Source organism: Portunus trituberculatus, chromosome 38, assembly GCF_017591435.1.
Source record: "Portunus trituberculatus isolate SZX2019 chromosome 38, ASM1759143v1, whole genome shotgun sequence".
Lineage (NCBI taxonomy): Eukaryota > Metazoa > Arthropoda > Malacostraca > Decapoda > Portunidae > Portunus > Portunus trituberculatus.
Window position 1 is genome coordinate 26,141,543 of NC_059292.1, and position 15,000 is coordinate 26,156,542.

General features: G+C 42.2%; 3 protein-coding genes across 8 annotated transcripts in view; 2 read left to right on the forward strand and 1 right to left on the reverse strand.

Annotated features, from left to right (window-relative positions):
* The window catches only part of LOC123514651 (5-hydroxytryptamine receptor 1-like), a 456,202-nt gene extending 450,872 nt beyond the window's left edge, over positions 1-5,330 (forward strand). For all 4 annotated transcript variants that reach the window (XM_045272671.1, XM_045272672.1, XM_045272673.1 and 1 more), the window contains one exon: positions 1-5,330. This exon is cut by the window's left edge and continues 2,324 nt beyond it. The gene's annotated coding sequence lies outside the window, so the exon portion shown is untranslated.
* Positions 5,331-7,251: 1,921 nt separating this feature from the next.
* LOC123514962 lies at positions 7,252-14,116 on the forward strand. Of its 2 annotated transcripts, none has more exons than XM_045273242.1 (4): positions 7,252-7,539; positions 10,952-11,041; positions 13,131-13,275; positions 13,417-14,116. In XM_045273242.1, exons 1-4 carry the CDS (start codon positions 7,398-7,400, stop codon positions 13,475-13,477), a joined length of 438 nt encoding a protein of 145 aa, XP_045129177.1. In that variant the 5' UTR covers positions 7,252-7,397; the 3' UTR covers positions 13,478-14,116. The 2 variants fall into 2 exon arrangements, with proteins under 2 accessions (XP_045129177.1, XP_045129178.1); XM_045273243.1 differs by having other exon boundaries at positions 13,131-13,252.
* An 869-nt stretch (positions 14,117-14,985) lies between these two features.
* Positions 14,986-15,000, reverse strand: part of LOC123515189 (homeobox-leucine zipper protein HOX21-like) — a 244,689-nt gene continuing 244,674 nt past the window's right edge. For both annotated transcript variants that reach the window (XR_006677815.1, XM_045273712.1), the window contains one exon: positions 14,986-15,000. This exon is cut by the window's right edge and continues 340 nt beyond it. The gene's annotated coding sequence lies outside the window, so the exon portion shown is untranslated.

The following is a 15,000-nucleotide window of genomic DNA, read 5'->3' on the forward strand; positions in this document are numbered from 1 at the left end:
GAGTGTGTACACGCACAAGGGATTGAAACAGTATTACATTATTCAAGAGACTGGAAAAAAAAATCAGGAAAACTGGATTTTTTTTTCAAGTATGTGATAATTCAAGGCATTGTGGGTAGCTCTCTCTCTCTCCGTTTTCTCTGACGGAGGGAACGTAAAGCTGCAGGAATGAACCTCTCGAAGCCTCGGTGCTGGGATCCGGGACCTTGAAATGGAACGAGCAGGTGGATTGAAGCAGTTTACTTGACTCACTTGAATGGAGGAAAGAAAAAGAGAAAAAAATGAGAGGGTGTGAGAAAGGAAAAGAAAGTATGAAACAAAAAGATGGAAGTTGAAATACGATGAGAGGTCTTTATTGAAGCAAAGACAGTGTTGTTCCCTATGGTGCTATCAAAATATACTTACGTCCCTGTAAGGAAAAAATGAGAGTGAAAAGTTAACTGGAAAGTGTCCACTAAAATATTAAGAAAAATAAAATTAATTTGAAAAAAAAAAATCGAGGATGTGAAATAGTGACAATGAAAAGTGAATTATATTTTTCATTGTTTTTCTCATGATCTGTTAGTTAAATGATTCTCAGTGGAAAAGCAAACAAACATGTAAATATAATTGTACAGTTATACGATTCGGTTAAGAATGAACATTTAAATTATAATTTGAGAAATTTATAGATATATACGAAAAGCTCTAAGCCTCGTGTGTGTGTGTGTGTGTGTGTGTGTGTGTGTGTGTGTGTGTGTGTGTGTGTGTGTGTGTGTGTGTGTGTACATACAGTAGCTCCAGTGTTCCTGAAGTAGTTGTAGTAGCGACGAGAAGAAAATATTTTGTCTGTAGTGTTGGTTTCTTTGTCTAAGGCTCTACCTGGGTACAACTGTGATTAGTGGAGGTGTTAGAGAGAGAGAGAGAGAGAGAGAGAGAGAGAGAGAGAGAGAGAGAGAGAGAGAGAGAGAGAGAGAGAGAGAGAGAGAGAGAGAGAGAGAGAGAGAGAGAGAGTGTCACACCATCACCCCATGACCCCATCAGTCCATCATGAGCTCATCTCAGCCCAGGCAGCAAGGCGGTACACGCTGCTCACATGTATGCTTTAAGTGTCCCACAAGTTTACCCTTGGATGCTTGACGTAACCCGCGACAGGGAAGCAACACCGCCGCTGCTGGTTAATTAAACGCTCGTGGCTGGCAATCTGCGAGGTAGATGTGATGGGGGATTGGATCTGGGGTGTGTTGGTGGTAGGTATCTGAGTTAACGATGAGTCAACATTCACTCCTTGTCATTGTGTTTCGTCTTGCACCGCCATATTTGGAAATGAAGACTAACTGAGGCGCGAGTGTATGTTAATTTATCTCATGGCGTCTGGCTGTCTGAGCAATATATGAAGTAATGAATGATTTTGTCACTTTTTGGGAGAATTGACTGTTAATTTTCCACTTTTTTCCTTTTCTTCTTTTTTCCCCATTTTCTGTTTTCAACTCGCATAGCAAACCAAAAAGATAAAGTGATATGAGCGAAGGCAGCAAGGGAGTCAGAACAGAGAATATGTAGCAGCAGGCGGGGTGAGGGAGGAAAGCCAGGCTAAGCAATAACAGGTTCCAGTGGTTCACGCTATGACCTCGAGGGAATGGCTTTGCGCAAGTGTTCACAGTTGCCACCGGGTCACCTCTCCGCTGTCTAGTCTGGTACGAATAGCTATCGTCCACTGCTACTAGTTTCTGTATTGTAAACGAGATATAACCAGCATTGTCGCTGGTCTGGCGTGAAACTTGTCAGGGCGGGAAAATTCCGTTTCTGTAATTAGAGTTACAGTAAAGTGTAATGATGATGAAGCAATTCCTCAGCAGTGTGTAGTAGTCTCGCATAACGTCTTCAAAGATTTCGTCACTGCAATTATTCACGTGCTAACTTAAAGACGATAGAGTACATCTGTACGCCTACTATGCTGAGGGTGTCGTTGGCGTGCACTAGACTAAAGACTACACGTAGATTGAGTTCTGTACACGAAACTGTAACGCGTTAAATAGTCTAACTCGAGAAATCAAACCTAGTCAGTATTGCAACACTGATGAGTTAAGACAATAATAGTTTTACGTAGTTACTCCAGCGTTGCCACTCTGCGATGCATTGATTGGGAACGCTGCTTCACCATGTACGCTTAATATGTTGCTTTTGTGTATATACGAACCAGATGCAGTCTTCATATTTTTAGTTACAATTGCTGCCTGCAGTGATGAACAAAAATTTTGCCATTTGACACCATATTCAGAAGTGTAGAGCTGACAACGCTCTCTGCCTTCTAAAACATATGAAGGTTAAAAAACCACGCAAAGACAAATTTGAACACACATAACTCATTATGTTTCTGTTTATTCTATTTACAGTAATAAACGTTTACTGAGTTTGAATAATAAAAAAAATGTATATGACATTAGCTCGAAGTCGTTTCGTATTGAAGCACCTCATTTTATGAGGTGCTTTAGGTAATGACTCCTGCGCCAGTATTTTACGTGCTCGCAAGGCTACACGTCACTTTTTATTGAAAAGCGTTCTTCCTCGCCTCCTGAACACTTACTTGCCTAGGAGTAAACAGTGCTTCGATGTGTCTCCTGCACACAAGGGCTCTTAAAGCACACCGCCTGGGCTGCTGGTGTGTGTGAGGGATTGAGGTCTAGGGTGACGTAAGTAAGTAAAGTTTATTGCTGTTAGCAAATACATAGACGTGAGTGTGTGTGTGTGTGTGTGTGTGTGTGTGTGTGTGTGTGTGTGTGTGTGTGTGTGTGTGTGTGAACATCTCCAAGAGAGAGAGAGAGAGAGAGAGTCCTCGTTTCATGTTGTAACAGGTCACCATTGTCATGCCTCCTTACTTCCTCCCTGCCCCGCCATTCATTCCCGAAGCGGAGAACGAGCTGCAGTATTATTTTTAGCCTTCTTCTTCCTCCTCCTCCTCCTCCTCTTCCTGCATCGTGGAGGTGTGGAGGCATGGAGGAAAGAGTCGTTCGCAGCAAGGAGCAAGGAGTACTAGTCAGCAAGGCGTTCAAGGCCATGACTCCCTCTAGTCGACTTTGTTTTAATTAAACATCCCCTCTTAAGTGGGGTTTATCTTCTTGCGTTAGGCCTGGATGGTGGGCGGGGAGATGCGTGCTGGGGGTCAGACGCGGGGGGCAGCATGATGGTGCCCTGTGTGTGTGTGTGTGTGTGTGTGTGTGTCGGAGACGAGGTGAGGTTGACGTGTGTACGCCGGGTGGAGCGCCACCTCCGTCGTGTGTACATAGTGACCGTGTGTCGTCGCTCAGTAGTTCTAGATCCCCGCGCCGTAGCGAGTAGATGGGCGAGTTGTGATAATACTCATCTCTGCTAATGATGTGTAGTGAGGGCGGTGGTGGTGATGATGATGATAATGATGATGATGATGATGATGATTCCATTTATAAGATATTTGCTCATGCTAGGGCATTAGAAAGTCTGTTGTCAGGGAAGGGCACGGCTGCACTCCAGGCCGCTGAGGCAGCCAGGCGCCCCCTCCCATGGGTTAACTACTAAGTTACCTGCGCGCGCACATCGTCACCTTCAGAACGGCTCACCTCGGCGTCTGGCGCCGAGGCTCCTATAGCTCCTCAGCTTTGCCGTGTTTCCGATTTCACTCGGTTTTACCTCCGTATTGACAGGCTCCGGTGTGTTGCACGTCGCTTCACTCAAAGGCGACCTCCCGCCGCTGCCATGCTCGCAGTTATTTTTTTATTTCTCTCTCACTCCTGCACCTGGCTTCGATGTCCCTCCCCCTCTTTATCTTCACCACATTGCATCACTCCCTCATCCTCCAGCCACGAGCGCTGCACGTGCTCCCACCGCAAGATGAGTGTAACTCCTCGGCGCTGCGTGTCCCCCTCTGCGTTGTGCCCCTGCAAAGTAACAATAAAGGAGCGCCACACGGTATGAAAGAGAAGACTTCCCAGGTCATATGAGTGTCAGACGGTAAGTCTGCACGGAACTCTTTAGACCAGTGAAAGCCCCGAGGGTGTTGTCGCTCCGCTACACTCCTCCTAACTAACATCAACACTTATAATTAATGAATTTGATGTACATAAAATCTGTGTATATACGCAGCCATCGCCACGCTTGGAGTGAGAGGGAGAAAGAGAAAGAGGGCTGCGGGACCATCTATCTGTGTGAGGTGCTCACTAAAATTCCTAGCCACACTGGTTTCAACATCAGCGGGGCGTGGCGGGAAGGGGCGCAGCGGAGGGGATCTGATGGTGGGAAGTGTAGAGCGCGTGGCGGGGACTCGGGTAAGGTCAGTGGTGGGGTCAGGGTGACAGTGTCTGTGCCGTAACATTTTTTAAGCTAAAGCAACCGGACTCAAGCATGGTATCGATGTACGAGTTATGTGTACCATAAGAGTAACACATAAATATACATAGCCTATTTTCATTATCTCAGCTGTAACTGGCATAGATGATTATAAACGTTAGTCATGTTCAGTGTTTCTGCTCTGACGTGTGTGTGTGTGTGTGTGTGTGTGTGTGTGTGTGTGTGTGTGTGTGTGTGTGTGTGCGTATGTATGTGTGTGTGTTGTCTCCTGGCGCTGAGGGGCCGTCCATAAATTCACTAACCGCATGTCTCCTGTCTTTTCCCTCTCTCTTCTCTTGCCTCCTCACTGTCATGGCCCTCGATCGCCCCCAGTTGGCTCCGTTACCCAATCCGACTATTGACTGAAATTAGGCGGCTTGGTTTTGAATTATGTAGTACACCACCATCACCACCACCACCATTACCATTACAGCTATCATCATTATTATAACTTCTGTCTGAATCACTTCATTTTCATTTTCCTGGTTTGTTCCATTCTCTCTCTCTCTCTCTCTCCCTCTCTCTCTCTCTCTCTCTCTCTCTCTCTCTCTCTCTCTCTCTCTCTCTCTCTTCCTTTCCCTCATCTCTATTCCTTCACCACGCCGCAGCCCTACCTTCATCCCCTGCCGACCTTTATTACTTTGACTTCCTGACCCCATCTGTTCCTTCCCCTCGTTGCAAGGACGCGCCCCTCCGTCAGTCCGTCTTGGTTCGTCTGTGTTCCCCTGAAGATGAGCGTCCGCTTCTGTTCTCCTGATGGAGGAATTAATGACGGAGACGGTGCAGTATTGACATTCCTGAGAAGATGGAGAGATTGTGTGTGTGTGTGCGTGTGTGTGTGTGTGTGTGTGTGTGTGTGTGTGTGTGTGTGTAGGCAATATATATGATATCTTTATATGAATATATATATATATACACGTCCAGAGAAGATTGTGTTGCAGTACTTCGTGTAGTCACTTTGCAAAGAAAATAAAGTATTTTTGTACTTCTCTAGTGATCTTCTTTGTTCCATCGTATTGCTTACTGAAGCTGCACTAACTTTTTAAGGAGGACGCTGAAGAGGAAGGGACGGCGAGAAGTAAAGCAGAAGGTAAGAGAAGGAAGTAATGAAAAAATACAGTCAACATCAACAATAGAGGTTTGGCCAATGAGGATGTTACTAATGATAAATGTAAAAAAGAAAATGAAGACAGAATAATATGAAAAAGGATAATCGGATGAAATGTTTTGGAAAAGGATGCAAGAAAAGTGAAAATGAAGTAAGGGAAGTACTGAAGGAAATGAAGGAGAGATCAATATAAGAAGAGGTAGGTGAAGCTAATGACAAGGCACGCAGATGAGGTGAAGGTCTCTCTCTCTCTCTCTCTCTCTCTCTCTCTCTCTCATTTTATTTCTATCCTATCTTTTTTTCATTCACCCTTCCTTTATTTCCTCCTCCCGCTCCTCCACCGCGCCCTTCTTTCACCTGTCTTTTCATTCGTTCTTTCCTCCTCCAGAAGGTGTTGACGTGGATGTCGAAGATTATCGCATTTCTGTGGCTTCCTCATCTCGACCACTCCCTTTTTTCTCCTCCTCCTCCTCTTCCTCCTGCTGCGCCACTACTAGTCACCACCACCTCCTCCTCCTCTCTCTCCTCTCTCGCTTTAGAATGTGTGAATGATGAGCAACCTGAAGGAGGAGGAAGAGGAGGAGGAGGAGGAGGAGGAGGCAGAGGAGGAGGAAGGGGAGGAGGAGGAGGTCACCTGCAGAGCTCTCCTTACTCCTTTCCTTCTTCCTTTTCTCTCCTTCCTGTTGGAGTAAATAGGGAAGGAGGAATCTCTCTCTCTCTCTCTCTCTCTCTCTCTCTCTCTCTCTCTCTCTCTCTCTCTCTCTTCTTTTGTGCTTGCTTTCCTTTAGAAGTCCCTGCTTCGCATCCTCGTTATCCAGAAGGAAGAGAGGGAGAAGGAGAAAGAAGAGGAGGAAAAAGAATCAGAGGAAGAAGAGGATAAGGAGGAGGGAAAGAGAGATGTGGAGTCAAGGGAAAAAGTACCAAGGGCAGAAAAGAGATGGATATAGATCACAGACTTGGCCATGATGAAATATATATAAATCTTGCTCACTCACTCACTCACTCACTTGCTCACTCACTCACTCACTCACTCACTTGCTTGCTCGCTTGCTCACTGCTCACTTCACTCACTCACTCACTTGCTCACCACTCACTTGCTCATTCACTCACTCACTCATTCTCAGCATCGGTCTTTCAGTCTTTGTCATCCCATCAGTCCCTAGAAAAAAAATCTCCATATTTCTTTATTTTTCGAAGTTCAGCAAGATTTCCACGTCTGTCTATCTATTTATCTATCTATCTATCTACTTATCTATCTGTCTGTCTACTTATCTATCTGTATCTATCTATATACCAATGGCAGTGTACGGATATTCATCATAACATTCGGTTTCATAATACACATAATAGTATTTCTAGTTTTATAAGATTCGTCAGAAGATAACAAAGGGATGCGAGCTTCACTTTTACACACACACAGAGAGAGAGAGAGAGAGAGAGAGAGAGAGATGGGGTAGGGGGAAGGTAGGGTGCCGATGTCTGCTTTAAAACATCATTACTTTGTTCCTTTCACCTTCTCAAGAGTTAGTGGCTCATATGAGGACGGAAAAGAGTCCACTACGCGAGTCAATAACACTTAGACATCATTATTAGCTTCATTCACTATCTGTGGAGAGGAGGAGCAGGGAGAGGCGACGGGATCGAGAGTAGGAGGGATAGAAGGACTGTAGGAGTGAGGAGTTGGGAGATGGAAAGGAGGAGACTAACCACCTAATAAACATGCCTCGTTTTCTGTTTGGTGGTTGAAAAGAAGTAAGAATTTATTTATCATAATGCAACAACGGTGACATAGAGGAGGGAATACTGACATACAATCTGCCTTCCTGCAATACTACACTCCAATCAGCATCAGTAGGGAAAAAAAGTCCACGTGAAGTGAAGTAAGTCGTGAGTATTTAATTGTGGATCGCGTGCGGTGAGGCCCTGGTGGCTCTGGTGGTGGTGAAGGATGACACGTCACGCATGCGCAGACGTCCTCGAGGAATGGAGAAGTTCGCTCGGCCTTCCAGCTGCTGCCTACCTCTTCTCTCTGGCGTCTGCCTGTTGTATCATCCTGTATCCTGCCTCCATCGTGAAGCTGTGGGTCTACGGTAAGCTTTGATAACACTCTCAGGTCGTAGGAAAGCAAAGCTGTCTAGATTTTTTAATGGTCATAGGTATATTTGTAAATGTCACTGATTCACAGCAAGACACATCAGCCACCAGACCACGGGAAGTGATATGAGACTGTACTGGTATAAGTAAGTAGCCAGGAAGGTAGATAATTGCGTAAATTGATTGATTGATTGCCGACTGACTGGTAGAGATGTGGGAAAGTGTGTGTGAAGATATCATGATTGTTTGGTTGATAATTGAGGTAGTTACTAAAGTTGTTTAGTTGATCATTATAAGGTAGTTACAAAAGTGATAGACTGATCTAAGTGCATAGATGGGCACATAGGTAGTAAGATGATTGATTGACTGATATATATAGCAGAAAAGTAATTAAATTACTGATTGATTGATTGGTAGGCAGATAGATAATGACTGGCCAACTTGTTAAAGGCGACCACAACAAACCAGTATCAATACATAAGCACACACATGTATATCTCGGAAAAAAAAAATACATACATTCATACAATCTGAAATAATGGAAAAGTTCAATGATCTACAATAAAAAAAAAAAATAAAATGCACCAGTGATATATACGTAGTGATCAGTCAAAATTTCCGGGAAAAATGGCAGCTTTGGTGGAGGCGTGACGAGTGGAGTGCTGTTAGCTGAGGAAGTCACAAAGTTGTACGATTAGTTTGCTTCTCTGTCGTTCGAATTACAGGGAGTGGTGGCGCTCAGTAACCATTGCGAAAGGTAAAGTGGTAGGAAAATTCAGGTAGATTAAAGCTGAAATTATCTTCTTTCCTATTATTACAGATAATCCCGGGTATAATTTCTGCCTTACATATTCAAATGTTTTATGTGACGTGGGTTTTTCGTTAAATATACGCGTTTCACACAATCTGATATAGATATGGTAAAATTTACGATTACACCCATTTCGCTCTGCGGACGAAGCAATATTCTTTTTCCTCTCTTCCGTACGTAGAATCGCACACCTGCTGCAGTAAGTATATGCATCATTACTGTCACTATTTTTTTTTTTGTCATCATTACCGTCATAGTTTTGCCTAACTAACATGCATAACTTCTATCACTTAGAAATAGCTACGGCAGTAATGATGAACTTACATAGCAAAGAAATGTACTGTATGTATAGCATTACCGGACCAATAGTTTAATCTGCCAGAGTAACTCGGGCGTGCTGGTCAAATAATACAGAAAATGGAGAAGTGAAGGATAACTTATTTAATCCATGTGTGCGAGCATGTGTGTTTCATGACTTGATCTCTGCCGTGGAATAATGTTTCGTATTCTGACGCGCTTTGCTGTTTTACCGCTACTATTAAAGGGATGTAGAGATGATTAGTCGGGTTCTAAAGAATGTTTTTTTTTCTTGTTACTAGGGTATAAATCCTGTTTATTAGTTATCAAAGCCGTAAAAACACTTAAGAACGCATATGATTTAATGTGGAGCCTTTTAAAAGTAGCATAGGTGAGCAAAAAGCTCTCATAATAGTGGCAGAGTGATTAAAAAAGCAGACATTTGAGATTGCCAGTGGGAACGTAATTGTTCTGGACCACACATAATTACCAGCACGATCATGTTTGTGTGTGTTTATCTTCCTCGGCACTGTTAGCAGAGGGCGCAAGTGGTAGTTCACTTAATTTGGTTCGCCACTCGTAACCTCTGCCAGTTTTCTGCCGCTTGGCGCGTCATACGAAATGAGGAGCGAATCATTTGTTGTTTTAGCATTTACCGTTTCATGAATATTTCCGGTCTAGTCAGTCAGTCGTTGTGTTAAGGGAAAAGTGAAACGTGACTGATTAAACGGTTTTTGTGGTGGTGGCGGTGGTGGTGGTAGTTAAGTTTGTGGATCTCTTGACTAAAGGTGGTGGTTGTGGTAATGGTTGAGAATCTGGCCGGAGTCAATGAAGGTTCTCGTGGTTATTGGTGGTGGTGGTAGACGTGATGCTGATCTCAAAGTGTGTAACTAAGGAACTAAGGCTCTGCTTGTTGATGATGATAGTTTTGATGGTAGACGTAACGCTTTATTTCGAGGGTAAAACGAATTTTCCTGGACCGTTTTTATGAATTTTGAATTAATCTCATCAATTTCTCTTCCAAATCCCTTTAGTTTTTTTTCTTATAATCCTCACGTGAACTCTTCATAAAGTAGTGCATGAGCGCATTACGCTGAGAGGAGATAACACATTTATTCCAAACACATTAAAACTTGTACGAAAAATAAAAGCTTTGTCCTCGCAACTAGCAAACTCGTAGTAATGAAAAGCAGTGTCGGGATTTCAGGCGGGGCAAGATAGTCAGATGTCGGCTGTGTGGCGGCTCACACTTTGCTTCCTTAACTTCTTCAGTACTGGGATGCATTTTTTTACCTTGAGTTTTCATTGACATTAGGAAGGGTCTATGAAGGGCAGATAATTAATGGCCAGTCTTCACTATTCTAATTCCCTCACATTAAGTTTAATTGCTAAATAGTGAGCAGAATGAATATGAAAAGTGAAAAGGGTTAATACTCGCTAACAATTAAACGTACAAGCAGAAACATCTTCGAATTAGTAGCATTCTAATGACGAACGTTGCAATTAAGGGAGCTTTTACAACACTAATAAGTTACAAATATAGGTAAACAAAAGTAAATGAGTAAATAAATAAAACCGTACCAACAGCAAAACCTTTATAACTCTGTTTCAAGAATAGAGAAAGTAACTCAGCCCTCATATTATACTGAGGTGATGGATGCCAAGCAGTGCATTTAGTTAGGCGATACTATTAACACATGATCAAATTAACAATGAACGCACCGACAGAAATATCTTTAGAACTCACAAATTACGAGAACAGAGCAAGTGTTTCAGCCTACAAATGACAATCACTGAGTCAAGTTAACAAGCTGGGACTAAAAACACCACTGTCTACACAGCAAGCCCCGGTGTAGGGTAAAAGTTGGCTCATAAGCCTTAATGACGTAACTTCCCCAACAACACGGCGTAGAGAATGGAGGCTGCGACCTCATGTAGTAGGGTGGTGGTGATGGTCATGGTGGTAGTGGTGGTTGTGGTGAAAGAAAACGGGAAGCCATAGAGTTACGGTATATTTTCCCTGGGTAACGATAGACAAATTAGTTTCTTATACTGCTCTGAATATGAATATAATTTAGTTCCCACGTGGCTCTCGGATGAAGGAATTAGTTCTACCCGTAATAGTTCGTTGTTTCCTTTCCTGTTCATCACGGAAACGCTCCAGCATATACATAGCAAAACATAACTTTATACAATTCTTAACTAGATATGAGAAGTAATTTTATATAATGTTTCTGTATTCTTACATCACAATTGTAGGGCAAGTAACACGGTGGATTAATACTTTCATTCATTTCCAGCAATCAATGACTGCACGCGACTCTACAATTGTCGCTGTTCGAGGGAGATTGCAAAGCCTTCAGTGGTTGGCTCTTGTCTCCATAAACCTGGTTAGTTTGTGTGCGTATATTTATTTAGTTCTCATTGTTCTTGCAAGTGTTCGTTTGGCTTGATTGGAACTGAAGGTGTTGCAAGGGAGTGAATTTAGACATCTGGACAGGTGTTGTGGTGAATCTGTGTTCATATATCCCTCTCTACGTCCTGCATATATGAATATTAAATAAACTTAACTAACATTGACATTCGCCTGACCTCACGCACAGACCAGCCAAAGAAGAGAAAGGAGAGAAATCTTATATAGTAATAGAATTGATAATATAATAATGATAAAAATAATAATATAATAATAATAATGATAATAATAATAATAATAATAATAATAATAATAACAAAAACAACTAGCACTAACAGATATTGTGGGCTGTTCTGGATACGAGTGGAACCTTGGCTGTGTCCGTGGATGAGTGACTATAGCAATGTACTGGGAGCGTGGATGTGGCCTTGGCTTGGTTATGGGTGTGTGGGTGTGGGTGTAAACAAATTTGAGTGTCTGAATTTCGCTTGGTAAGAGTATTGTTAACGGGTAAAATTGGTAGGATGATGCCTGTTCCCGATCTTTCTTCGTCACATGACGCAGCACGGTCACGGTGCCGTTGCTGCGTGAAAAACCATTCATCTCTACTATAATACGCAACACACTGACTACTCTTTATTACCTTTTATTTTCTGTTCTATAATTTGATACTGGTACTTTTTTAATGCCCTTTCCTTTATTCCATCTTGTCCTGCGTCACTTCTTTCTTCATCAGGCTTCACTTTACTACATTTCTTTTTTCATGTTATTCACTTTTACTCCCTCATTCGTATAATCTGATAGTTTATATTGTTTTTAATGTTCTCTCCAGTATTCCATGTTTGTCCTTGCGTCACTCCTTTTTACAGGCATTTTTGCATCCTCCACTCAGATTACATTTATCTTATTTCTTCACCGTTACCTTCTCATTCACCTCCCTCACCCTTGGCCGCTCTCTTTTTACTCTTCACCGTCACCTCCCCTCACTCTTGACCACTTTCCTCCCACGTCTGAGGGAGTTGCACCCTTTACTTTTAACTTCTCGTGACAATCCACCTCCGCTCCTTGCATCACCATCTTACTCTGTCTTTCACTTCCTGCCATTCTTCTTCTACGCTTCAGTAAGTCCTTCCCTCCTTCCTTTGCTTCCTGGGTTTGTTGGTGCATGGTGAAGTAAGATGACGTGTGTGTGTGTGTGTGTGTGTGTGTGTGTGTGTGTGTGTGTGTGTGTGTGTGTGTGTGTGTGGTTTGCTTGGTGCCTTGATTGATGTTACGATGCCTTGTACACGAGCCTCGAGTCAGCGTGATGAATGTGAAGGAAAAGCGCTGAATACCGTGTTGCCTCAGCCTCGCCTAGATTTGTGGGGAGAATATTTCATTTTTAAGAGCTTGTGGTGGTGGTGATGGTGGTAGTTTTGTGCGAAGAGTTTTAGCGTGGTTCGAAGTGATGTAGTTGTTGCATATGGCAGATTACGGTGGAGTTTCATTGTGATGAAGTGAAAGGAGTTGCTGGTGGTTAGTAATGTAACGCTTGAGTCGGGTTTCTAGTGAACGATTGTGTGAGATCGTCAGTTATTTTAAATCTTCAATGGTGTGTGTGGTGTGGGGATGGCGGCGTTTCAAAGAAAATGTTTTTTTATTGCACTGTGCAAACTAAGTTTCAACTAAGTTTCAAAAGTTTGCTAAATAATTTTGCCGGCAGTTACTGAGACCCATTAATTTACATCCTTATTAGAACTTGTTTTGAAAACTGCGCTTCGTGCATGGGAACATAAAAATTAAGTAAATTTACTAGCCGATTTTTTCCCTACACGCAGCATGCCGAGAACCGTTTTAGGGAGATTGATACGAGTAGGATATTTAGTAGATGTATATAGGAGGCAAGTTTTTACGAGTCCAGTTTTTTTTTTTTTTCCATAAAATCTTTAATTACACGTCTAGGTACTATTTTTTTCTGAGTGAGGTATATAATATATTTTTTTAATATTGTGTGTAACAGAAGGCATTGAGGGTGAGGCGTTAGCTTTACCATTATGGCTTACTTACACAAGTGGATGATGGTTCAGTTTCTAGAGACGCGGCGTCATGTTGGTGGAGCAGCTTACATCATCATAGGAAGTATCAGTCTGCCCATCCTGAGTGTAGAGGCCCGGGAAGAACATGGAGCTCCCTTGTGTCACTTCATGAGGTTAAGTATATATGCAAAACTAGGTAATGGAATTTATTTACTTAGTCTATCATACATTTTTGTGCATTATTTTATTTTTATCGGTATGTTAAAAAATCGATACATTAATTTTTAAACCATACATTTCTTGCGCATTATCATATATCGGCACTTACTTTTTTCAGTGTTCCTCTACTGATGGGCTGGCAACTCTATAACACTTACTATGTGACAAGTCAAGGGTGACTATCCCTTCTCCCGGCTGCAGCGAACAAGAAATGAATGGTGTACAGAGGGTAGAGTCTGCCCAAAACTTGCGTTAGCCTTCAGACAGTATCCCTATACAAAATAAGGTATCTCGTTATTTGTTCTCTTGCACGTGTGAACCACAGTCTTTCAAACCACAGTCGCTCAAGTGAAGTTATTGATAAAAAAAAGTAACAGATGAATATGGTGAGCTTAAGAGACTAGATTTTTAAATCAATACACTTACGGGAACTTAACTCAAAAGATTGCGTAGCGTATTTTTTCGTTAGTCAGGAGAGAGGGAAGTATTTTTTCGTTAGTCAGGAGAGAGAGAAGGCTTTCAAGAACCATAAAAAAGACAGAATTCTAAGTTAAATCTAGATTCTAAGTGAAGGGGAGGAATAGCTTAAGTTTTTATTGCACAAACTGTTAGATTAGAAGGAAAGGATGTTGAAATTTTTTTGTACCATCGCGTTAACAAGCTTGATTAGACATGTCAGGGAAAGTATAACCGGTGGTTAAAATTGATGGTTATACAGTGTCCTGGTACCGCTGGCACCATCAATCATCAATATGTTCTGGTGTGGTTGAAGAGAAACACCGGGGCCTTTCCCTGTGTTTATTGTAAGATACAAAGCGTATTTGATTGAAGCTTGGTAGCGAGTAGCCGTGGAGGCTTGAGAAGTAGCCGGTGGTCAGAGCGAGACTTGTAGTCGGTAGCGGCTAGATGTATAATTAGTCTAGACTGTAGAGAGAGAGAGAGAGAGAGAGAATGAGAGAGAGAGAATATTATATAAATTTACACACATGACAAATAGGATGGAAACGGTTACAAAATATTACAAAAGTACGACTTTAGGAGGGGCAGGTTTTAAGCAAGGAACGGGCAGGAAGGGAAAGGTAAGGCCCAGATTGGAAATGAGAGAAGGCTGGGTCAGATATGTCGGGTAAGGTGTGAAGAAGAGAAATGACGGGCAGAGAGGTGCGAGACTGCTAAGCGAGGTGCGGTATGAGTCACGTCATGTTAATTAAGGTGGGTGATGTGAGGGTGGGAGAAACTGCTAGGGCCTACTAAGTAGTGAGATGGACTGGAAAGACCATGTAGAACAATAAAAAAGAAAAAATCCTTGATGGATGACATAAAAGAATAATACATAGGACAGAAAAGTGTATATAGGAAGGAGATGAGGCTTTTATAACGAAGCTAAAGTAATATCGTTGAAGTTAGTCACCCAAGCAAGGTAGAGTTGAAGTTAGTAGCCAAACAAAGGGTATAATTAGTTTTGAGGAAGAGGTTAGTAATATGAAAGTATTTTTTTAGTTGTCTTTACCCTAGAAAACATGCGGGAAATTCCACAAAGCGAACAGATTTTCAGTGCAGAAGAGACCGAGAAGCTAACATATATTCATATATAACATATATAAATATGAGACGGGAGATACTCTAAAATTTCTTTGGACCTGATGAATATCTCCAAGAATACGTGCGAGAGATCAAAATATAAACCTTATTTTGTATATAA